Source organism: Plasmodium vinckei (genome assembly GCF_900681995.1).
Source record: "Plasmodium vinckei vinckei genome assembly, chromosome: PVVCY_03".
Taxonomy (NCBI): domain Eukaryota; phylum Apicomplexa; class Aconoidasida; order Haemosporida; family Plasmodiidae; genus Plasmodium; species Plasmodium vinckei.
This window is the reverse complement of record NC_051295.1, coordinates 528063-553491: the sequence shown is the minus strand read 5'-3', so window position 1 is coordinate 553491 and position 25429 is coordinate 528063. Positions and strand designations below refer to the sequence as shown.

General features: G+C 22.9%; 10 protein-coding genes across 10 annotated transcripts; 5 read left to right on the top strand and 5 right to left on the bottom strand.

The window, feature by feature from the left end:
• Positions 1-227: 227 nt before the first annotated feature.
• On the top strand, positions 228-1827 carry PVVCY_0301630 (pre-mRNA-processing protein 45, putative; the record flags this gene model as incomplete). The annotated part of the gene is made up of 2 exons (XM_008628373.2): positions 228-244; positions 405-1827. 2 exons carry the CDS (start codon positions 228-230, stop codon positions 1825-1827), a joined length of 1440 nt encoding a protein of 479 aa, XP_008626595.2.
• Positions 1828-2709: 882 nt separating this feature from the next.
• Positions 2710-7761, bottom strand: PVVCY_0301620 (conserved Plasmodium protein, unknown function; the record flags this gene model as incomplete). Its single annotated transcript, XM_008628371.2, has 1 exon — positions 2710-7761. One exon carries the CDS (start codon positions 7759-7761, stop codon positions 2710-2712), a length of 5052 nt encoding a protein of 1683 aa, XP_008626593.2.
• A 1000-nt stretch (positions 7762-8761) lies between these two features.
• Positions 8762-9166, bottom strand: PVVCY_0301610 (small nuclear ribonucleoprotein Sm D2, putative; the record flags this gene model as incomplete). The annotated part of the gene is made up of 2 exons (XM_008628370.2): positions 8762-8932; positions 9032-9166. 2 exons carry the CDS (start codon positions 9164-9166, stop codon positions 8762-8764), a joined length of 306 nt encoding a protein of 101 aa, XP_008626592.2.
• Positions 9167-9956: 790 nt separating this feature from the next.
• Positions 9957-11450, top strand: PVVCY_0301600 (ATP-dependent RNA helicase DDX47, putative; the record flags this gene model as incomplete). The annotated part of the gene is made up of 1 exon (XM_008628369.2): positions 9957-11450. One exon carries the CDS (start codon positions 9957-9959, stop codon positions 11448-11450), a length of 1494 nt encoding a protein of 497 aa, XP_008626591.2.
• A 526-nt stretch (positions 11451-11976) lies between these two features.
• PVVCY_0301590 (apicoplast RNA methyltransferase precursor, putative) lies at positions 11977-13531 on the top strand (the record flags this gene model as incomplete). Its single annotated transcript, XM_008628368.2, has 4 exons — positions 11977-12276; positions 12426-12857; positions 12959-13010; positions 13248-13531. The coding sequence occupies 4 exons, from the start codon at positions 11977-11979 to the stop codon at positions 13529-13531; spliced, it is 1068 nt and encodes a 355-aa protein (XP_008626590.2).
• Positions 13532-15245: 1714 nt separating this feature from the next.
• On the top strand, positions 15246-17213 carry PVVCY_0301580 (conserved Plasmodium protein, unknown function; the record flags this gene model as incomplete). Its single annotated transcript, XM_008628367.2, has 1 exon — positions 15246-17213. One exon carries the CDS (start codon positions 15246-15248, stop codon positions 17211-17213), a length of 1968 nt encoding a protein of 655 aa, XP_008626589.2.
• A 394-nt stretch (positions 17214-17607) lies between these two features.
• PVVCY_0301570 (conserved Plasmodium membrane protein, unknown function) lies at positions 17608-18802 on the bottom strand (the record flags this gene model as incomplete). The annotated part of the gene is made up of 4 exons (XM_008628366.2): positions 17608-17726; positions 17825-17890; positions 17978-18042; positions 18129-18802. The coding sequence occupies 4 exons, from the start codon at positions 18800-18802 to the stop codon at positions 17608-17610; spliced, it is 924 nt and encodes a 307-aa protein (XP_008626588.2).
• An 844-nt stretch (positions 18803-19646) lies between these two features.
• Positions 19647-20639, bottom strand: PVVCY_0301560 (replication factor C subunit 2, putative; the record flags this gene model as incomplete). Its single annotated transcript, XM_008628365.2, has 1 exon — positions 19647-20639. The coding sequence occupies one exon, from the start codon at positions 20637-20639 to the stop codon at positions 19647-19649; it is 993 nt and encodes a 330-aa protein (XP_008626587.1).
• Positions 20640-22480: 1841 nt separating this feature from the next.
• Positions 22481-23929, top strand: PVVCY_0301550 (conserved Plasmodium protein, unknown function; the record flags this gene model as incomplete). The annotated part of the gene is made up of 1 exon (XM_008628364.2): positions 22481-23929. One exon carries the CDS (start codon positions 22481-22483, stop codon positions 23927-23929), a length of 1449 nt encoding a protein of 482 aa, XP_008626586.2.
• Positions 23930-24624: 695 nt separating this feature from the next.
• PVVCY_0301540 (40S ribosomal protein S26, putative) lies at positions 24625-24948 on the bottom strand (the record flags this gene model as incomplete). The annotated part of the gene is made up of 1 exon (XM_008628363.1): positions 24625-24948. The coding sequence occupies one exon, from the start codon at positions 24946-24948 to the stop codon at positions 24625-24627; it is 324 nt and encodes a 107-aa protein (XP_008626585.1).
• Positions 24949-25429: the final 481 nt, after the last annotated feature.

The following is a 25429-nucleotide window of genomic DNA, read 5'->3' as shown; positions in this document are numbered from 1 at the left end:
AGTAATATTATTTTTTTAGCTATCCCAGATTTATTTAATCTGAGTTTTTCAAATTTGTTTGTTTTGCCATATCACAAAAAAGGCAAACAAAGGGAAAGGGAAAAGAAAAGTGAAAAGAAAAGTGAAAAGAAAAGTGAAAAGAAAAGTGAAGGAAAAAGTATAGCGAGCTCAACGTGATAAATGACGAAATTTTCTCAGCTTTCTAAAACTACTATCCTTGGCCCAAAATGACTGAATTTTTAAGGTAACCTTTTTGCATATTCTGGCGAGGCGTAATTTGTCAAAATTAAGCTATCGTCAAAGTGAACGTTTTGTTTGCCTATTTATTACTTCTTCCATTATTACTTCTTCCATTATTACATCTTCCATTATTACTTCTCCCCTTTTTACATCTTCTTCCGCAGAAACCTCCCAAAGCCACAAAAGAAGGCATACGACATTGAGGAAAGTGAGATACCCCCAAAACAAATAAACACAAAAGATGAACCAAAAAAGCAATGCTACCAGTACCTTAAGAGACAATACCTTCGAATTTCATGCAATGCAGATTTCCAAGATGGAGGGGCATATCCTGAAATTCACGTAAATCAATACCCAAACAATATGGGATTAAATACAAAAGAAGGAAAACAAAAAAGTAATTTAGTATTAAAATATATTGACGACAATAATAATGTAAGGTATGATAATTTAATTAATAAAGATGTACATATATATAATAATAATATTGATATGATTGAAACTAATGAATCCATAAAAAAACTTCGAAAAAAAAAAATATTATCACAAGCAGAAGATAGAGAAGAAAAATATAATGATGCTATTTATAAACCAAGTGAAAAAGAAGAAATGGAAATAATTGAAAATACAAAAAAAAATATAGAAAATATTATAAATGAAAAAATTAATAAAAATAGTATAAATAATAAAAAAGAAGATAAATATTATAGATATATACCACAAAATAAATTAAATAATAATTTAGAAGAAAGAATTATAAAAGTAGTTGAAAAATCAGTAGATCCATTAGATGTATCAAAATTTAAAAATAAAAAACTTCCTAATGTTAAAAATTCACCCGATTATCCAATACTTCGATCACCAACAAGAAAATTAACACAAGAAGAAGAAAAAGAATGGCAATTACCACCATGTGTATCAAATTGGAAAAACAATAAAGGATATAATATTGCTTTAGATAAAAGAATACAAAGTGATTATAAAAAATTAAACAATGTTGAAATAAATGAAAAGTTTGCACATCTTAGCGAATATTTATATGTTGCTGAAAAAAAAGCTAGAGAAGAAATTAAAATGCGTAATAATATAATTAAACAAAAAAAATTAAAAGAAAAAGAACAAAAAGAAGATATGCTCAGAAATCTAGCTATTCAAGCAAGAAGAGAAAAAGGAAATGCTCAAAGTTCAATCATAAACGAAAGAAAACGAGAATTAGAAAGAGAATATAAAATTGAAAAAAATCTTAAAAAAATTAAAAACTACCAAAATAGACATATAGAAGAACAAATTGCTTTAAACAAAGTTAATGTTAGTAAAAATACAAACATACATGATATAAGCTTATTTAATATTAATGAAGATAACAATAATTCAAACTTACAAGATAATGATGAATATCAAATATATGATACATCTCTATTTGATAATAAAAATTCTACTAATATATATAAATTTTCAAATGAAAGAGTAAGTAAAACACTTCAAAAAATTGAAACTGCCAAAAATACAGAACCTGTCAAATTTGTTAAAGACACTCTTGATCCTTTTGGCTTAGACAGCTTACTATCACAAGCCAAAAAAAAATAGCCATACCTAAACCTCCTATCTTAATTACATATCCATTGTTTTATATATATAACTTAGCGATTTCTCTGTTTTAATTATGTTAATACATGAGTCTATACACATTTTTCACTTCTTTGTTTGTTTCTTCCCAAGACATACTCCCAAGGGGTGCTTACTGGAATATCTTCCTACACCTTTTCCGTATTTCCTATTTTTATAAATTTTTTTTTTTATTTTTTAGAAAACCTCATTAAGAGAGTTTTCAAAACATTTGAACAACTCCAAAATGCATATAAAATATGCACATTTTTAATTGTTTTATTTTTTTAAATATTCTTAACATTATCAGATTTGTAAATTTTCAAATTTATCAAGTCCATGCTTAAATATATGCATGAACATAATCATTGTTTATTTTATAAAAAATGCTAAAAAATATTATGCACAAACATATCCACAATAAATAATAAGCAATAAACGTATGAATAACTAAAAAAAACAATCTCAAATTTTGGCAATATATTAAATTGTTACATTGAATAATGTACATTGGTGAAAATATAAAAATTTATCCTACTTAAGAATACAACCAAATATAAGAAATAAATTAACCATAAATAGAATAAAATAAAATAAAATAAAAACAAATTAATTATGTATGGAATGGGTATGACTTTCTCATACATGTAGTCATACCCGATCTTATGAATTAAAACAAGGATAAAGGTATATGCCCACAAAATAAACCGCGCTAAATCATGTTTAAACAATAATATGAAAAATAAAATCTTCAAATGATTGCATATATATATACGTTTTGTAACTGTGTATCACCATATATCATATAAAGTAACAAGCGTAATAATATAATCATGTAAAAATGGATAAAGATTGCTAAATTTATTAAAATCCAAAATAACCCGATAAATTCAAATTATTACTATCCATATTTTTAAAGGTTTTAATAAAATTTGAAATTACTGAAAAAGTATCCATTTCTTCTGATATCTCATCAAATATATCATCAAATTGAGTATTAGGATTTTTATTATTACTCATCCAAAATTCATTCATATTTTTTTTATGCTCATCACTACTATCTTCCGAAGAAGAGTATAGCCAAAAATTTGTATGACTATATATATGCTCATATGGTGTATTTTTTAAAAAATTATTATTTATTCCTTCAATTATATTTTTATTTAAATTTATTTTGTTTCTTAAATTGGTCATTTTCAAAACCGTTTTTTTTAAATTTGTTGGTAAACTTATACTCCTATATGTTATTTTTCCTTTGTGTCTTTTTTCTTTTTTTTTTTTTTTTTTCATCATTTTTTTTTCATAATAATTATTATTTCGATCTACTATCTTTTTACTCCATTTTCCAAGTTTTGTTAATATCTTATTATCTTTTATTAATTTCTCTCCAATTTTTTTGCCTACTAATTCATTTGTTTCATCAAACTTAACACTTTTTTTTGGTCCCAAATGTTCACATGATAATCTTTTATTTATACTAGCCTTTTTATCATTACGCACACACACATTTTTATCTTGCTTATTCAGGTAGCTAGCGAAATTAACACCAAAAATACCTGAACTGTTCAGGAAAAATGAAATATATCTACAAAGTGAAAAAATATTAAACTCAACCCCGTTAATATACAAAATCACATTTTCTACTGAATTAAGCATATTTGAAACTTCGTATTTTTTTTTTTTTAAATTAATATTAGTCAAATATAATAATGATTGAAAATAGTAAATCATATTTAAATATGTAGAGTATACTTTTTTAAATAAATAAATGCTCATATTTATATACTCAACATATAGCCACATATATGTATCACTTCTTCCCATGTCATAAAGTCTTTTTATATTTTTATCATTGGTACCTTCAAGTAACATTCTAAATAATTTTCTTATAGGAAATTTATTTTTTATAAAATATGTATTATATGTATCAAATAGTTCTGTATTTATATTTGTTTTAAAATCTTTAAGAAAATTGTCTATATTTGATCCATTTTTTTTATTACTTATTTTTTTTTTATATTCTGTATCAGAGTATGAAATAGTCATTTTATTTTTTTTCCCTAATAATAAATATTCTGAATTATCTTTTATTCTCTCACTTTCACTCGTTTTGTCTTCTTTTTTATTTTTAAAATATGTTTGATCTTCTTCATCTTCTTTCTTTTCATTAAAAATGGATTTTTCTATTTCGTAGCTCTCTTGTGGTAACCATTCCTCAAATGTTGTACTTCTATTATTAAAACTGTTACAAAAACTATAATTACTCATTTCATTTGAATCCATATTTTTATTAACATTTTCATCAAAAAAATTATTATCTATATTTGCCCAAGCTATATTACTATCACTATTACATTTATTTATTGAAATATGTTTTATATTTTTTTGTTTTTTTTTTTTATTTTGTGCCATTTTTTCAACTTTCTTTTTCGAATCTTTTGTTTTCTTTAAAAATGTATATCGTGTTTTTTCACAAAAGTTTATATTCAATACAAATTTCAATAAACTTATAACATCACAATAGCATACATATATACTATATATGTTTGATATTATTTCATTTTTGTTTTTTATATTCATTTCCAATATTTTTTTTTTATTTATATAAATATATTCTTCTAATTTATTAACACGTGCATAATTATTATTGAAAATTAGAAAGTTACTCATTTTGGAAAATTTGTCTTCATATTTTCGATCCTCTAATTTATTTGAATTTCCAATTTTATTATTTTCATTAACCTCTCTTTTTTTTATTCCATTTGAATAGTTGCCACTGATTGAGCTACGTTCCATTTTTATGCTATTACTTTTATAATTTTCTACAACATTATAGCCACCCAAAACGGGGTCAGCATCTCTCACATCTGTATCACTATCTTTGTGAAATTTAAGAGACACCCATGACTCAAAATTCTTTGTGGCTAGTTTTAAAGCACCAACATTTTCTTTTTTTAAATCATTATTTAATAATGAATAAGAATTTATATTATTCCTATTTTTACTATATATCGAACTATCATTTGATTCATTAATATCATTGTGTATTCTCCTTAGTTCTGAAATTTGAGTTTGAGTAGAAAAATAAATGCTAGGTTTTTCAAACATCTCTTTCTCTTCATTAGATAATAAAAATGCACATTTATAAAAAATAATTGCATATAAATAAATGTACATAAATATATAATAATCACCCATATCTTCTTTATTTATATTTATAAAATTATAATAATTATATTCATTAATTTTTAATATTTTATTGTTTGAATTTTTTATTTCATTTACTATATATATATAATTTATATATATATGTCTATATTTTAAAAAGTGTATAATCTTATGAGAACTACCCAAATTAAATTCATTCTTATAATCATTTTCTAAATTGTAAGATAAAACATATTTTTTTATTCCTCTCTTTACAAATTCAATTAAAAACATATTCTTCAATATATCTATCATATTTAATATCTTTGATTTTAAGTATCTTCGATGATCATTCAATATATTTTCATTGCAAAAACTTTCTTTAAAAAAAAATAAAATAACTTGGCTTATTAATTGAGGAAAAAGAACAATGAATCTATTTGCTTTCAAATAATTATGACTCTTTATATAATCAAAAATTTCCTCGATGCGGTTTTCTAACTTATTTGCAGTATCTTCATGACATCTATCTACCTTTTCTCTAAACGGCTCCATCTTAAGTTTTATCAAAAGGGTAACTAAGTAAGTATTATTAAAACTTTCTATAAAATATTTATTTATTATATTAATTAAGATTATACAAAATTTATATAAACATGAAACATTATAATTATGTTTATACAAATTTAAATTTATTTCTTCATATGTTTTAAGAAATATATTTATTCGCATCAAGTTTTCATCCGAAGAATTTGATAAGTAATTTTCAAGTCTTTCTTGAATATTTATAATTATCTCTTCTTTACTATATTTACTTTTTTTTTGTAATATACTATCTGATTTATTTTTAAACTTTTTTGAAAAATTAGACATAGGTAAAAAATATTGCTTCATAAAATTTGTATAATCAAATATTTTTTCATTCATTATTTTACGTAAATTCTGGATTAAAAAAAGATATTCCTTTTCAACCCATATATTATTAATAAATTTATTATATAAATTTTTAATAGAAATAAATACAAATATAATATGATTATACTTATTTAGTTGAGGACTTATTACACTATTATTTTTATTTTCAATACCTACATATTCAGAATCAAATGGTGATACTTTTATAATTCTCTCTGTTTTTGTATTAGGACAACCAAAATCCTTTTTCTTTGTACTAAAGAAACCATCAATACATTTTTTGTTTCTAAAATTTGCAAAAATATTATTAGATATATACATAGGAATATTACATGATGCTATAATTGCATCTTTTAAATCTGAATCATCATAAAACTCATTTATATTTAATCTTTTATAATATGGTAATATTTGAGTTATTCCTACAAATATATTACCTAATCTATCATTTAAATATTTATAACTATCTTTATATATATATTTATTTAATTCTATACTTAATAAGTTTTCTAATTTTCTATAACATCCATTTATATGTGCATTTTTAATAATATTTTCTGCTAAAATTAAACATTTATATATATTTATACCTATCCCTAAACAACATGCACATATACAACCTGCAGATGAACCACCTAAATTTGTATTTACATTAATTATATTTTTTTCAACAAGTAAACTACTAACACCTAAATGGTAAGGTATTAACAATCCTGCAGGTGAAAATGATATTCCTAAATTTTTTTTTTTTTTATCTTCTTTCCCATCTTTTCCATTATTTTTATTTCCTTTCCTTTTATTAAATATTTTTGGCAACCCTCTTTTTATATAATATGTATACAAACTCATTTTTGTTTCACCTCGTATTTCATTACTTGAATTTTCTACTTCACCATCTTTAATTAAATAAGATTCATCAACCTTTTTAACCCCTACTTTATGATTACCCTTATTTAAGCTCATTCTTTTTTCTTTTTTTATTTTTGTAAATTTTTCTCCTATCCTACTAACTCTCTTTTGCTCATAACTTACATTTTCATTTATATCTATTTCATTATTTCTAGACTTTAACATTTTTTTTCCATACATCTTATGAGATTTCTCTCGTCTTTCATCAAACAACATATTCTTTACATTTTCTTCAATTAGATAATATAATTTCCCTTTTTCATATTTACTTTTATCTTTTTTTTTTATCACATTATCATTATTTTCAAACTGATCTGCAACTTCATCCTTTTTCATCATTGGAATGTTTTGATATATTGGAAACATCCTAGAATCAAAATGATTCAAGTAATTTCTAATACACATATTTTCATTCTCTGTAGATATGTAGTTTCTAGATTTTCTAATCTGTTTATATATACATCTTTGATTTAGTATATCTTTATCGTCATTCTTCTTTTCATTTTGCTCATCAGTTTGTCCTCCACTTTCTACCGAACTATTTATTGCCTCCTCTTGAGCACTTAAAAAGAAATCATAAAATGAAATAAAATTAGCTATTTCTATTTTTGAATTTTTTATATGACCATTTACAAAATCAATAACATATTTATTATTACTATTAATAATTTCTTCAATAGTTCTTTTATCATTCACTTCATTATTTGTTTCTATTTTTATATCTTTAGTGTCTTCTTCTTTCCCACCACTAAAAATATAATTGGAAATATCATTTAGTTTAAACAGATCACTAAAATTGTTTTCATCAATGTACATATTTATTATATTGTCTTCGATAAAGATGCTAGATTTTTTTTTTTCTTCTTTTTCTGATTCATTACGTTTGTTTAGTTCTTCTACATTTTCTTCTTCCCTAAAACTTTCCTTTACGCTTGAATTTCCCATTCTCTCTTTCCTCAACTTTTTTAAAATATATTTATTTTATTAAAATTGTTATGTTTCTTCTTACAGTTATCATATTTATATCTCATTGTATAGCCTAAATATTATTTTTTTTTAATTTATATATATTGTAAAGTTATAAAAAAATTCGATAACTTTATACTGACAAAGTTTATATGAAACATAGCGGGATTATACTTATGTATATCCTAAATAGTCATATAAAATAAATAAGAAAACGTAAGAAAATATAATAAAACGTAGAAAAATTAAATTAAAAAAATAGAATTATCTACCTATTTATTATATTCATACTTTAATTATAAATTATGCGTATATTAAATATTTTTTTTACGTTATCAATCAGCAAGTGCTAATAAAAATACCCCTCTCTCAATTTGCAAATCCATTATAAGCCATACAATTTAAAAAATTTTTAAATATAAAAATTGTTTCAAAATATACTCATACTTAATCAATAAACATTTTTGAAATTTTTATTATTTTATTTTTTGCCATTTTTTACATTTTTTATCTTATAAGCTGACCATTCAGACAGTTCACTTTGCTCCATCATTTTTAAAAATTGTAAAAAAAAAAAAAAAGAAGAATACACAATAAATAAGTTGATAGAGAATTACAAAATGATAATTTGTTTATCCTAAATAGTATCTTTACATTTTTTTTATAACATTCTTTAATTATAAAATAAAAAATTGAAAAGTTTAATACACAGTTTTTATTACAACCGGATGCATAGGTTTTACAATCTTTACATATAAAAAATATTATTAACTTTTTTTTTAGTTTACTTATTAAAAAAATATAATAAAATAAAACTGCGTATATCGCAATTTCCTCATTTAGTTGAGACAAAAAATGTAAGTATCCTCACATTCTTTAAGTAATTAAAAAATAGAAAAAATAGAAATTTTAAATCCATTTGAAAAAAAAAATATAATTACTTAAAATGTAAGTCTATATAATTATTTAACTTTTTACATTACTTTGGATTTCTTAAAATTAAAATAACTGAATCACCTCGTAAAAATAGTATACTAATATATCTATCTTTATTTATTTTTTTTTTTTTTTTTTTATCTTTGACAACTTCAACCCATATTTCTCGAACTTCCGTTAAAAGTAAATTGCAGTGCCTATCGAAAGCCTTAACCTGTGTCAATCAAAAAATAAAATTATGTATAATATGTATAATATGCATGACATGTGTAGCATGCATAATATGGTTGATTTTTTTCTCCTTTGTCATTACTCTCCCCAATAGCTTCCTATTATTTCGACAGTTTATTAAAACCTGCGCATTGTCTTTAACACATTCTGAGAGTAATCCTAAAGGCCCATCTTCAGGATTGTCTCGATTTTCATCAACAACTGTTTCACTTGTCATATTTTATATGAAATTTTAAAAATAAATATAAAAAGGTTTCTCTAAATTTTGATACTTCCTAAAATGATCAAAATGTAAAATATTCAAATATCATGTAGTATTATCTATATATAAACAATAAAATAAATACACTCTTCATGCAGTTCATCAATCATTACATCACTTTTTACTTCCTTTACCTTTTTACATACGAAATAGAATCATATGCCAACTTTTATTCTTCACCCTAGCACTGTATTAATTAAAAGGTTTTCCTTCAATCTTGTAAAATAAGCAATATAAACAATGAACCATTCAATCAAACAACATTTATTCTTACTAATACCTTTTTATATTTTTTTTTAAATATCTCTTTATCATATATATAAACCAATTATGTATGTTCTTATTACTATATTTTACATGACCAATTAATAATTTTTTTTTTTTTTTCCACCCAAAATTTATATTAAAAAATAACACCTTTACAAAACATAAAAGTTTATTTTCTCATTTTTTTATTCTTAAAAATGTTTATATTTCACAACTTTACCTAAAATATTGTTTATTTTTTTTTTCCGATTTTTTTACAATTTTTTTTTTCCATTCTTTCTACATACGTTTTGCTTGGCAAACTTCATCCCCATCATGGCAGTTCCGTTTTTCCGCCCATAGGCTGACAAAAAAAAAAAAAAAAAAAAAAAAAAAAATAACAAAAATAACAAAAAATAATATAAAAAAAATATAATAAAAAATATGTCAAACAAATACGATAAATTATAAAAACACGGTATGACATAATAACGCAAATATGAAGCATCACGACATTAATGACGTTTTGAAAAACTTCGATAAAAAACTAAACAAAAATTACAAAATCCTGAAAGAAGAGGAAATTCAAAATATGCAAGATGAGTATGAAGAAAAGGTAAAGGAAAAAAACAAAATTAAAAACAAATTAATAAACAAAAAAAATAAATCAAATAAAAATGAGCCAACAGATAGTGACTCAAACCAAAGCGAGCAGGAAGACCAATTTGTAGAAGATCAACCTAATGAACAAAATGACAGCGAAGAAATAACATCCTTCAGTCAGCTAAACATATGCGAGGAAGTTTTACAAAGTATCCAGGAACTAGGATGGGAAAAACCAACTTTAATTCAACAAAAAGTTTTACCATTAGTATTTCAAAAAAGAGATATTATTGGATTGAGCGAAACCGGTAGTGGTAAAACTGCTTGTTTTATAATACCTATATTACAAGAATTAAAATATAAAAAGCAAAGTTTTTTTGCTTTAATTATATCACCAACTAGAGAACTATGTATACAAATTGCACAAAATGCACAAGCCTTAGGTTCAAACCTATTAATAAATATATGTACAATATTTGGTGGTGTAGATATAGTTACACAATCTTTAAACTTAGCTAAAAAACCGAACATTATAATTAGTACCCCTGGAAGAATACTTGATCATTTAAATAATACAAAAGGTTTTAATTTAAAAAATTTAAAATATCTTGTCTTTGATGAAGCTGATAAATTATTATCTCTCGATTTTGAATCATCAATAAATAAACTTCTATTAATTTTACCTAACAGTCGAATTACATTTTTATTTTCTGCTACTATGACAAAAAGTGTAGCCAAATTAAAAAAAGCATCACTTAAAAATCCAATTAAAATTGAAGTATCAAATAAATATAGTACCGTTAAAACATTAATAGAAACTTATATATTCTTACCCCTAAAATATAAATACACTTATTTATGTAGTTTATGTTTTTATTTTACAAATAAAAATATTATTATCTTTACTAATACTTGTGCAACTGCTCAGAAATTAAATTTTTTTTGTCGCAATCTAGGATTAAAATCAATTTGCTTACATGGAAAATTAACACAAAACCAACGATTAAGTAGTTTAAATCTTTTTAAAACAAATAAATATAATATTTTAATTTCAACTCAAGTTGGTGCACGTGGTTTAGATTTACAAAATATTAAAATTGTTATTAATTTTGATTTATGTTCATGTAAAGAATATATACATAGAGTCGGAAGAACTGCTAGAGCTGGTAAAACTGGAAAATCAATCACATTTGTTACTCAATATGATGTTGAAGCCTTTTTAGTAATTGAAAAACAATTAAATAAAAAAATTGACAAATTTACTGATATAGATGAACATGATGTTTTAGTTTATCATACTCAAGCTCTTGAAGCTTTACGATTATCGGAAATTGAAATGAAAGAAAATCAAGAATTATACAAAAAAAATAAATTTAAAAAAAAAAAATAATCATATTCATTACGTATACAACTTTTTTACAAGCAATTTGTTTTATATATTTTACATTTTTTCGTTTTACATTTTTATTTATTTTTTCCATTTTTATTTATCACTTTAATTTGTTTTAATCAAATGTGACTTCAAAACATGATATACAACATTGGTCAAACTATATCATATTTTAAAACTAATCAACCTTTAAATCAAATTCGATTATTTACCTATCCATTATTTGGATGTATATCCATTAAATATTCTCAACCAAATCAGCAAAAAAAAATTCTTAAATTTTTAATCTATAAACTTAAGTTACAATTATTATTTTGTAACATCAATTTAATAAACTTCTTAACTTTTACGAAATTGGAAAATTAAAGGTCGTTTTCCGGGAATTTATAATTTTTTTTTTTTTTTTCTATTTTTGCAAATGGCTATATCACAAATTGGAATAAAACACATTTTGTCATATTCGAACTAATTCCATATTCATACTTTCAAATTGAATAGTCACAAAAAATAATATCAACACAACCACATGCAAAAGAAATATGCCAAACATTTTATACTCCTATTTTTCCTGACTCCTAAAAAATTTATTATAAAAAATGATCATACTATAAATCGAATTAATCTTGATAGAGTACCTACCTCTACAAACAAAAAAAAATACAAATTAATCAACTTATATAATGACAAAAAATATAATATATCAACAAATATAAAAAGAAACACTTTTTTAGATATACAAAATCAAAATGATGTTGATTACATATATGGCTTGAATTCTGTATATTCAGTACTTAAAAAAAATGAAAGAAAAATCGATAAAGCTATAGTAAGTTTATTAAAATATATCAACCCACTTTTCTATATATACCTGCATATCCTATTTGTTTCATTTTTTCGTTTTCTTCTGACCAATTCATAAAATACTTTCCCATACTTACACACGCCACCTTTTTTTTATTATTGCCACCAAAATAGATCAACAAAACCATCAAAAGAAATAAGAAGATCCACAAAGAGACCTATGATTATATTCTAAATACAATAAAAGAAAAAAATATACCAACTATATATATGAGCAAAAATGAAATGGATGAACTAGTAGGCGGATTTCCCCACAATGACATTATAATTGAAGCACCATATAGATATATGAAAAATTATAAGCATTTTATAAATAGTCAAAAAAAAACAAATAATAATATATATATTTGCTTACATAATGTTTATGATAATATGAATGTTGGAAATATCTGTAGGTCTATTTTATTTTTTGGAGGGGATTCTATATTTTTAAAACGAAAAAGAAAAAAAGGTGAAAATAAAAATTCTATCAAAATAGATACACCTATTCTACATTCAAGTGTTGGATCCTCAGAATATTTGAATTTTTTTCATGTAAATAATATGGTAAACTAAAAATAGCTATCATTGATTTTTCTGTACAATGCATAAAAAAAAACTTTTTTAGCACACACAATTTGTTTGAAATTTATTATTATTTTTTTTAGGAAAACTTTATTTCATCATTAAAAGAAAAAGGATTTACCATACTGTCTACAAGTAATATACTAATGAATAACCATATATACACAAAAATGGGCATTTTATTTTTTATAAAAATGTGTTTAAATTTTATTGTATATATTATTACATGAACAAAAATGTTATAACCAAAAATACCTGACATGCTCAGGCAAATATCCTAATTGTTTACATTTTTTCACTAATTTTTTACATTTTTTTCACTATTTTTTTACATTTTTTTCACTATTTTTCATTCCCTCTGAACTATCTAAGGCATCCCGAAGAATAACACACAAATAAACAATTTTGTAGAACTTAAAAATGTAAAAATAAATAAAAATGAAAAAGTGATGGTAATACTGGGTAATGAAAGCAAAGGGCTTAGTGAAGATATTATAAAAAATTCAGACAATTGCATTTATATAAATAATTTATTTGATGAACAAAACCTTCATCCCTATTTAAAAAATACAAATGATAATTTAATTGTTAATAGTCTTAATGTAAATAATGCATGCTCTATCATTCTACACCATCTCCATGCCAGCATGGTATAAAGGCATTTACCAAGTTATGAATATGCTCAATTTAAAAAGTACAAACAAATACTCACAATTTTGAAATTATAAACCATATATATATATCTTTTATTGATTTGACCATTTATATCGATACAAATATCCCTTAGTTTTAGTATCCCTTAACTTGTAACAAAATTTTATGAACAAGCAATAAAAAAATACTTCACACACATACTCCTACATATGAACAGCCTGACCAATGCATAAATAAATAAGCAAATATATATATTTATTTATTTACATAAAATGACAAATTTTACATTTTTATTCCATTTAAAAATTATACATTACAAATAAAACAATAAGAACAGTATATTAAACTGTCTATAATTTTTTGTTACTTATTTTATATTATTATTTTTTCATAAATATTTAAGGTATACCAATATATGCATAATGTTATTGTTAAAATATATATAATACAAAAACAGTATTACAAAAATATGCATATTTATCCATTATATTTTTCATATTTGTGTGTATGCCTAACATAAATGTTTACAATTTTGTCAAAAAAAAAAACAACCTATATGCATTAATGCATTTTTTAATAAATTTTATAAAAACAGCGTCCTTAATTTTATAAATTATTTAAATGGAAAAATATCCTTTTATTTTTCTTATACTTAAAAATATTCACATTAATATTTATGCTAATTTCAAATATATCAAATTTTTTTTTCAATATATTATGATATATAATATATGCACATATATATTATGTTCATATCGGATCGTACAGTACAATCTTAGGAAATTTATTTCATATACTTATATAAAATATATAAACACATTTTTGTGATTATTTTTTCATTATTATTGTATATACTATTAAAGAATACCTACAGTTCATACCATTTTAATACCAATCTCGTTTTTTCTCCTTCGTTTTACATGTCCTTATTTATATTAAAGCTATACAAAACAAAGTAATACATGCAAGTACACTAAAATAAGAATTGTAAGAATAACATACATATGTTTAAAGTGGTATTAAAAAATTATAATATATATATACTTACAAAATTAATGAGCTTATTTTTCCCACAAGAAAAATGCATGTATTATTACACTATTTTTTATCAGTGTACGGATAATTAAAATTCATTCTACTTTTTATTTTCTTGTATGTTATGTATATATAAATACCATAAGAACAGTAAGTATAACATTGTATATTTAAAAACAATTGTAGAGAATACCGTCAAAAATATATAGGAAAAAGTCAAGTAAACAAATGAACAAGCAAAGTAATACTCGATATATAACATCCATGTAAATTAATTCCTATTTCCTTAAACTCGTTCATTATGATTTTTGTTTTTTATGATACGGACTTCCCTTTTTTCCAATAACTTTAATATAAACACTGGGGAAAGGATACAGAAAAAAAAAAACGACAATTAAAAAAATATCAAATTGTATGACATACCTATTTTGAGCTACTTATATTTTTTACTAGATTGCAAAGTTTATAAACAACAGGGAAAATAACAAATTCCCGTTAAATAGGGAAACATAAAACTGTTACCAAAGTCTAGTGATCATATTTTTTCTTTTTTCATAAGAACATTTAAAAAGTTGAAACTCCAAAAATAAAAAAAAAAAAGAGTTGTAATTTTGTAGCATACTATATAAAACTTGTTATAGCAAAATAGCGGGGGAAAGAACATTCAAATATACACACAGAATGTCAGCAGATAAAAAAAAAAATACAAATATATGTGAAAATGAAAACAAAAAAACATGTGAAGATATAAATAGTACCATTGAAATTGCAAATGGTGAGTCCCCTAATCTTTCCATGAAAAATTCTATGGGTGGGAAAAAAAAAATTGTGCTTTTAAAAAGAAATGAAATTAAATATAACAAATATGATCAAGGGGACATTATAAATAATAATAATAATGATGAATATGAAAATGTTGCCAATTCTAACCGACGGAATAACAATAAAAATAATACAAATAAACACAATTTAAATAGTAAAAATACAAAGGGAGAAAAAACACTAGAACAAAGAGAACAAGAATATAATAAAATTAGAGCTAGAATTTTTTCTAACTTTAATAAAAACACAAAAAATAATTCAACGTCTACTACTCTTCCAAATATTGTACCACACACACTTAAAAATGACAACATATATATTATCCCACCTCATACCATACCATTAAATGGGCTAACAACAAATACACACATTGACCCTTATTTTTGTATAAACAATTATTATAATACATATAATAATATGATTAACCATCAATATGTAAATAATAATAATATGCCAATGTTTGATATTAATCCTATTGTTAATTTACCACCTTCCCAATTTTATTGTAATACTGATAAAACTATTAATATGGTCAATAGTCCGGAAAATAAAATGAACAATGATATTATTAATTATAATTCTATACCTAATCCTAATTTAATTTATCCTAATTATCCATGCAATATACAAGGATATTCTCCTTTTTTGAAGTTTAATAATTCGCAAATTAATCATAAAAAAATGTCTAAACCTAATAAATATCATCCAAATTACAAACCCCCTAATCATATTACTAACTTTAATAATCAAAATAATATGAACAGTCAGAAAAATAATAGAAAAGGCAAGGTAAAAAGTGATAATAATATGACTCCAGCTAGCGAAAATGCTACAAATAAAGAAAAAAATATGAACAGTAATACAATCACTTATAATAATCAACCTATGAAGGAAGCAAACATTAATTATGAACAAGATCATCCTCCTATAAATCCTGGATTTAACAAATCAAATATGAATGTTCAGAATAAAAACGGAAGCAAGCTAAAATTGAGTAATAGCAAAAAATTTTATGCTAGCCAAAATACAAATCTGGATAAAAAAGGAAAGGGATCCAAAAAAAAAACGCTAGACAATATTAATATAACTGAAAAGGATTTGCAAAATAATACTATTTCATATGACACATCAGAAACTTTTAAAACGTTGAAAAATTCCACAATTGAATCTTGCACACCCCCAAGAATCCCATCAAATGTTTCAAAACAATTCGACAAAATCAAACCAACAAATAATAACACAAAATGGACAGACATACAAAATGAAGTAAATTCTCATGAAGAGGGCCAAACACAAATGATATCAACATCATCTCAAAAAAAATCAGGAAAAAAAAAAAATGCAAATAAGTATAATACGGAAAACACTAATAATACCTACTCCGAAGTAACAAATTTTGATGATATAAAAAATGATCAAATAGATGAGCAAGATGTTAATATAAATAATGAAAAATCGAATACAACACCAAAGAAAAAAAAAAAAAAAAAAAAAAAAAAAACAATAAATAGATTAATAAATGAACAAAATCCTACACTAAACCCTCAACCCTCTATCATAATTCCTAACACAATGCAAACAAATTTTAATAATACAAATAAATTATTTTATCCATTAATAATAAATAATACACAGATTAATTCCCATCCTAATTACAACAACTTTATAAATAATATCTCACCATTTCAACAATATTATTCAAATAATATTATAAATAATTTAGAATATTGTAGAGATATATCTTTATATGAAAAACGGTATGACAGAGGTGATGATCTAATGCTTAACCCTAAACGATATGATATTGATTTCCCTTCTCTTCATTAATAATGTATAAGCATACAAACATGTTTATTTTTTTTGGCAAAGAAAATAGCCACAGCCAATTCACACACACATCCATGTATGTATATATAGCTAGTAGAAAAATGAGAAAACAATTTAGTCTATTTTTTTTTATTCATATTATTGTTATATATCATATTGTATACGTAACTTTATATTTTTTTTATTTTAATTTTTTTTTTGTATTAACAACACAACTATTTGAAGAAAAAGATAAAAAATAATTTTTGTTTTATTTTTTATTATTTCATAAGGATATAATTCTCTTCGAATTTAACTATCCATTTTGTTTATGTACAATTTAAAAAATAAAATGCTATTTTAAAATTCTTAAATAATATATCACTACAAAATGTAAACTTAAGTTATTTCTTGTCTATAAAGAATAATATGGATTTAAATAAAAACTTTCTTCCTTAAAATAATAGGAATACAAAAATAACAAAAGACAAATACTACTCATTAGTAGTAATGCTGAAAATTGAAGGTAAATATCTGCACAAGGTTTAAAAAGGAAAAGAAAACATTTTAAATTGTGATACATCGCATATAAAATGTGTTAATGTGTTAATGCGATTCTTATTCCGTATTACATGGCATCCAGAACAAACTGACAAGATTCTTCACAACAATAGTTACAATAGACCCTCCAAAAAAAACTACATTACAAAAAAATTACAAAAAAAGAATGAAATTAATTAACACAAAAAGAGAAAGAAGAACACGATTCGATATGCTTGCCTTACCAATGCTTGAATACAATAAAAAAAACATATTTGGTGGTACAGCATCGTGCTTTATGAATATGCCACTGAAAAGGGTAAGAAGTGAAACAATCCAATGAATGCAAATGTATTTCCCCATCTATTATGATTTTTATTTCTTTTCCATGCTAACTCTATCAAATTAAGGGATACCCAAAGACTCGACCTCAACAAACCGCCAAGCCCCAATCCATGATTTAAAAGGCCAACAGAAAAAAAAACAAAAGGACATATCATAGTGAATATTAAAAAATAATCTTTCCCATTTAATATAAAAAATAATAAACATAAAAAAAATTGAGGAATATCTTCAAAAAATTTATTTATTATAAAATAGGTTTTTTGAAATTTTTCAAAAAATTCAAGAACGGATATATTATTAGAATCTACATTTTTAATTGCCTGAAAAACTTTATATAGACTAAATAAATTATCATAATTATTTGGCAAAATATTCATTATAAAAAATTTACGAAAAAAAAATGTAAAAAATGATATTATATATAAAAACAATAACCACACAAAAATTACTTTATAAATATTTCCCTTATTATTTCCACTTTCAATATTATCCTTATTTATAATTATATAATTTTCATTAATAACTTTTACTAACAAACATGTATTATTAATTATGTTTACAAATCTTTTTATACAATATAAATTTATTTTTAATTGTAATCTTCTTAATTTGTTTTTACGTTTTATCATCTCATATATATACTCAAATAAGTTTCCTGCATTCTCCTCAAAATTCTCCTTATCATCTTCCAACCGATTCATATTCTGTATCTTCAAACTTATCATTATATTACTCGATATATTTCTTAATCTTATATTTTCTGAGTGCCTATTTTTTTAGTTCCTCATGTTTTGTCAAAAAGGTTTTATATATATGTCCCCCTAAAATGGAATAATATATTTATATTGTCTAACTTAATTTTATTTAACATGTTTAATTATTTTATCATATAATAATGCTAAACAAATCTAGAAAAATGTGAAAAAATCTAGAAAAATGTAGAAAAATTTAGAAAAATGTAGAAAAATAAAAATATTTAAAAAATATTTCTTAATAATAATTCCCATATAACACTTTTCATTTTTTCAACGGATTTGAAAAATTGAGGTATATCCATATAGCTAGCAAAATAAACAGTAAAACAAAAATGTAAGTAAATATATTTTATCTAAATCATTACACACAATAATTTAAATACATATTTAGGTTATATTGTTATTACAAATTTTAAAATCCTAATTCAATTTACTATATGTGTGCATAAAACTGTCTTGTAATATTCAACGTACATACATATATAGAGAGTGTTCATTTTGAAATTGATATTTCAATGAAATAAAATTAACCTAATTTTCATAACTAGTAAATAGTATACCTTTTATTTGACATGAAAAAAATTCATATATACATAAACCTTTTGTTACAATGAAAAAATAATATTATGTCATTTATCAGGTATATAAGTTTTTTTAAAATTTGCATACCAACTATTTGGCTTGCTTGGAAAAGTTGAGAAAAACATGAAAAATGCAGAAAAAGTTGAAAAAAACATGAAAAATGCAGAAAAAATTGAGAAAAAAATTTAGAAAATGCTTCCTAGATTTCTCCCCCTTCCACAAATTTTTCTGATTATGCTTGGTTGAGTAGTGAGTGCACAGAGGAAGCAAAACTCATGAGCTGAATATATTTGGTAGCACCGTTATGTAAACGAAAATCGTGTCGAGATAATTCCATTAATATTTGATATTTTATTGAATCATTAATGTCTTGACACATAACAAAATATTCATTTAATGCTTTAAAAATATATGATACATCAAAACCATCTTCAATTATATCTTGAATTGTTTTTTCCAAAATTTTAAAATCTTTTACTTTACATGAATCTACAATTTTTAATATAATATCATTATCAGGTAAACCAGATATATCTAAAACAGATTCTACTGTAATCTTTGAATCAATACATGAACATAATTGTAAAACAGAAACAGCTCTTCTTAAATCTCCTTGAGTTGTTTCAATTATTTTAGTTAATGCATCATCGGAAATATTAATATTCTCATTATTACATATGTATAATAATTTTTCTTTTTTTATATTTATTGGTATTCCTTGAAATCTATAACATGAACACCTACTATAAATAGGGTCTGATATTTTATGAATATAATTACATATTAATATAAATCTTGTAACGTTTGAATATATTTCTATTATCCGTCTTAAAGCGGATTGAGCATCCTCTGTCATCATATCTGCTTCATCTAAAACAACTAATTTCCATGGTGGTAATGCCTCATTTGTTTCATTATTTATTTTATTTTTACTTATACTTATTCTTGTATATGCTTTTATTTTTTCACGAACTACATTAATACCTCGATCATCTGATGCATTTAATTCTAACACACGTTCACTAATATTCTCCTTACCAAACAATTCATGTGCTAAAGCATTTATTGCTGATGTTTTACCTGTCCCTGGAGGACCATGAAATATTAAGTGTGGCATATTTTTTGTTTTTATTACTTCCTTTAACATTGATATTGCATTTGTTTGATGAACTATGTCATCTAATTTTTTTGGCCTATATTTTTCTACCCATGGTAAGTTACTCATTTTTTTTTTACACTTGTTTTTAAAATAATACTGTTATATACCCAATCAATTTTTACCTCGATTTTGCATTAAATATTACTTGCATATATATTTATCTTTTCTAAAAACAAATTAAAATAAATCTTTTCCCTACTAATAAGCAAAAAATTACCAAATAATAAAATAAACTAAATCGCATATAAGCCAATCTTATACTAACCTTTCCTTAAAAAATGTGTATACATATTCATTCATAAAAAATATTAACAAAAAAAAAAATTAATAAAAAGTTAGCTAGCCAAAATATATTTTTTTTTTTTTTTTAATATTATACAATTAAGAATAAAAAAAACATCATTGCACATTTTCTAATTTTAAGTTTTTATGATTTTACTTTTATTCAAATTTAGAATATTATGTGATACTTTTTATGCAAAAAATGAAATCCCCTTTACACATGTTCTTAGAGACCCTTACTAGGCACAAAAATATAGCATATGTTATAATATAATAGCACAAGGGAAAAAACAAATTAAATAAACAATAATATATACATATTATTAATATATAATGTTTATGATTGTATCCCCATTATTATTTTGAAAATTAATTTTGTTTTATTCCTAATATTTTACCATTTTAAGTGAATTTCATTCTCATAACATGTAAAATTTACACAAAAGCACAAAGCACACACACACACTCCTCAATATACATACACAAATATGCGTAATAAACTTCTTATACACTTTTGTATTTATATAATCCTATAATGTAATAAATAAATGAATGGATTTTTCTTAAGTTTATAAATTATGGCTTAATATTTTTTGTGAATTCCCATTTTAAATATTATATAAATATAAAAAAATAAGGAACATATGCTTATATTTTTGCAATAATAATAATGCGCCATTAAATATAAATATATTTATCCTATGTATGGGTAATATATATATGCCCACAAAATAATTCATCCTATTTATTTGAACTTTTTTAAAAATATTATAAATAATCCAACATTCATTATACTAATATAATTCCAATATAAATATTGCCATCTGTTTTTCTTTTTAATTTGTCCTTTTTTTATAATACTACATTTTGATATGTTAATGTAAAGTTCGACAAATATTAGTTAGCTTAAATTTTATTAATAAGTTTATTACACTATTTTCAACCTATCATCATATAAAACATATATACAATATTAACAACAATATGTATAAACATTCTTTATAAAATTAACCAAGTCTTAACATAATAATATTTCAAAAAAAAAAATACATGCTTACTATACACGCATCATGCTAGTACACAATTTTATGAACAAGCAATAATTTTTTTTTTTTGTTCATAATAATTACAATAATTTAATATAAATTATGTTATCTTTAATTTAATCTAAATTTAATCTTTTATACGATATTTTTTCTATAATTTATAAATAAATATTATAACAACATGCGCATATAACCCCATTTTTTATTGCATACCATTATAATAATTTTTTCAATTTTTTTAATATAATTTTTCATTTTCATCATATATTTTTAGTGCATATTAAACCAAAACTGCTCTACATTATATTTTTTACCCATAATAGATATATTATTTAATTTCTTTAATTACTCACAAATTTAAGGAAAAATTATTCAGGACAAAAGGAATACATCCGTTTGTATAATTGCTGTATATATATTGAAAAAAAATACAGACTAGGTATACCTTTGAAAAAATTAAAAAATTTTTGGGGTGGTAATACATATTTCTTTATCTACCTCTCAGCTAATCATACATATATGAATAAACTTATCCAATCATCCTCTCGAAATTTATTTTCAACTACGACAATCCGAAAAATGAGCAAACCAGATAAACTTCCCCTTAAACTTGAAGCCTTGAATAATGATATATTCAAAGCCTTGAAATGTAAATCTATCGATGGAAAAAAAAATCTTTCTTATATTACTTTCCCTAATGAAAAATTAAATATAACAAAATTTGAAAAGGCATGCCCATTAACTTTTTTTGTTTTAAAACATAAATATAAAATTGATATAGATCCTGTACAAATTAAAACTGTGAAAAATAATAATGACAATGAAAAAAATAATGACAGTAATGCAACAACCCAAAATGATTCTGAAACGGAGGTAATTGGTACCGATACAAATGATGTAGATTTTGTTGATTCTTTTATTCAATTCAATATACCCGTTTTAAACGAATTTGATAGATCTTATTTTTATAAACATATTATTGAAATAGTTGATACTTTAGCAGCTGATGTTGCATATAGACATAGTATTGGAGGATATCGAAAAAATGATAAATATAATTTTGTTACTGTTTTATTTAATAACTTAAATATTTATGAACAAAAACCAATACATCATGAATATAATTTTTCTTTAGAAGATCAAAAACCACTAACAATAAATTGCTATATTGTTTATTCAGGTACTACTTCATATATATTAAAACTTGACTTTTTACAAGAAAATAAACTTATTTTTGATATATATACAACTTTTGTTAATATAAATAATCAAACTTTCAAACCTCAAGAGGTAAAACGTGCTATTAATTCTACGAATAATGAAGAATATAAAGTAATTAGTAACTTAGCTCATCATATTAAAGATATACAAAATTTATTTAATTATAAAGATATTAAAAATAAATCTTTAAATCAAAATGATATTGATTTTATGCTAAATTATTTTAAAATTTTCCAAGTACAAAACAAGCCATATATATCCAAAAATACTTATCAAAATACAAATATATTTGAAGAAGACTTAGGACAAAATAATTCTAATAAACTATCCATTATTGAAAATATTCTGAACAAGTCAGAAATTTCATTCTATTCTGGAAATAAAAATTATTATTGTAAAGATTCTTATATCGAGTCAGAATTTTTTATTTCATCTGAATATAAAAATATTCATAATTTTACTTTTGGAGGATATTTAGCATATTTATCATTATGCCATGCCATGACAATAATTAAACATTTCTTACCTAAACCTATACTTATTGAAATAAGTGAAATACAATATATTTTACCTGTCCCATATAATTCTGTTGTATCTTATAGAGGAAAAATAATTTACAGTGATGCTAAAAAAATTCAAATCAAAATTGCTGCATACTGTTTTGATATAAAAAAAAATGCATATTATTTAACAACAACATTTGATATTTCTTTTCAAAACACTGACGATATTTCTTTTATTCCGCAATCCGATGAAGAAATGAAATTTTATTTGTTTAGTTTCTTACGTTCTCAATTATTATCTTAATGGGTTTTTTATGTTCTTTAATTTTTTAAATATATTTGTTCATACATTATACACCTTTTCTCATATATGTACTTATTTATTTAAGTTTATGTGCCGATTTATTTGTTAGTTTTTTTTTCATGTTTCAGTTAGAGAAAAATATTGCATTACCAGCTTTTACCCCCTCTAAATTATGAATGTGTAATGTAAAATATAAAATATATGAACAAGCTAGCTTTTTTTTCAAGTGAAAAAAAAATTAGCTAGTTGAATTATTTTATTTATTTTTATCATGGCTGGAACAGTAGCTCCAATTTAAAAACAAAAATAAACTTCACAACAAGTGTGTCATTATTCATTCGAACTGTATTTTTTTAATTTTATTAAAATATTCCGTTTTTTTACCTCCTTATGTAGCTTAAAAAAAGTGCCAAAAATTAGCCCCATCAATTTTCAAACAAATGCATAGACATTTTTTATACGACACTTGCACCATCGCTTTTCCAACTATGGCACATTTTGTTTTTGACCCAAGAAATATATTATTTAATATAATAAGTTTTTTAATAATTTGAAATGAAAACAAAATTGTTCTTTTGCATAAATGCTCATATAAAAAATGGATACCATAATATCCATTACTATATGACTGATTATGATATAATATGTAACACAATTAGAAGGGGAAAAAAAAAAAATTTTTTTTTTTAATTATTTTATAATTGTGATGCATGAGCATGTTTGGTGGTTTCCTTTCTTACTCTTCTTTGTTGTCTTGATCTAACTCGAACAAAACGAGAGTGGATAGCACATGAAACACAGTAACATTGTTTTATATATAATTTAGGTAATTGAAATGTTGAATATACTGATGCTTCTTTAATATCTCTTTGTGCTGATGTATCAACAATATTTCTTATATTAAATCTTTTAATTGCCTTATCTTTTGGAACACATCTTCCACAGTTTGAGCATCGAAGGGGGTTTACGTGTCCCCTGTTGTGTTTTGACCTTCCTCCGTTTCTACGTTTCTTTGGCATTTTGTTTTAAATGAAATTGTAATAAGAAAAAAATCTGCAATAATATTTACAAAAAAAAAGGTTTATATATATGTATGATTAATGGGCACTAAGTAAGATGGGCCTATTAAAGTGATACCATCTAAAATATGTGTATAACTATATACCCATACATGTATTACAAAGCCATGCTCAATTAAAAATTATTTAACTTTAAACATATAATTGTTAAAGCGTTTGAAAAAAAAATATGCAAATAAATAATTATATGATATGGGCATAAATAAGCATACAATGGATATATATACATAATATATATCATGTAAATTTACTGACTATTATGTATACATAAGAAATATCATGTAAATTTACTGGCTATATATTAAACTTTTTATACTATTTATTCAAGCAGTTTGAACTGAAGTTATATTTTTCAAATATTCATAAAATATAATAAATGAAACAAAGATAACAAACTATGTATAATGTAATGAAATTCTAT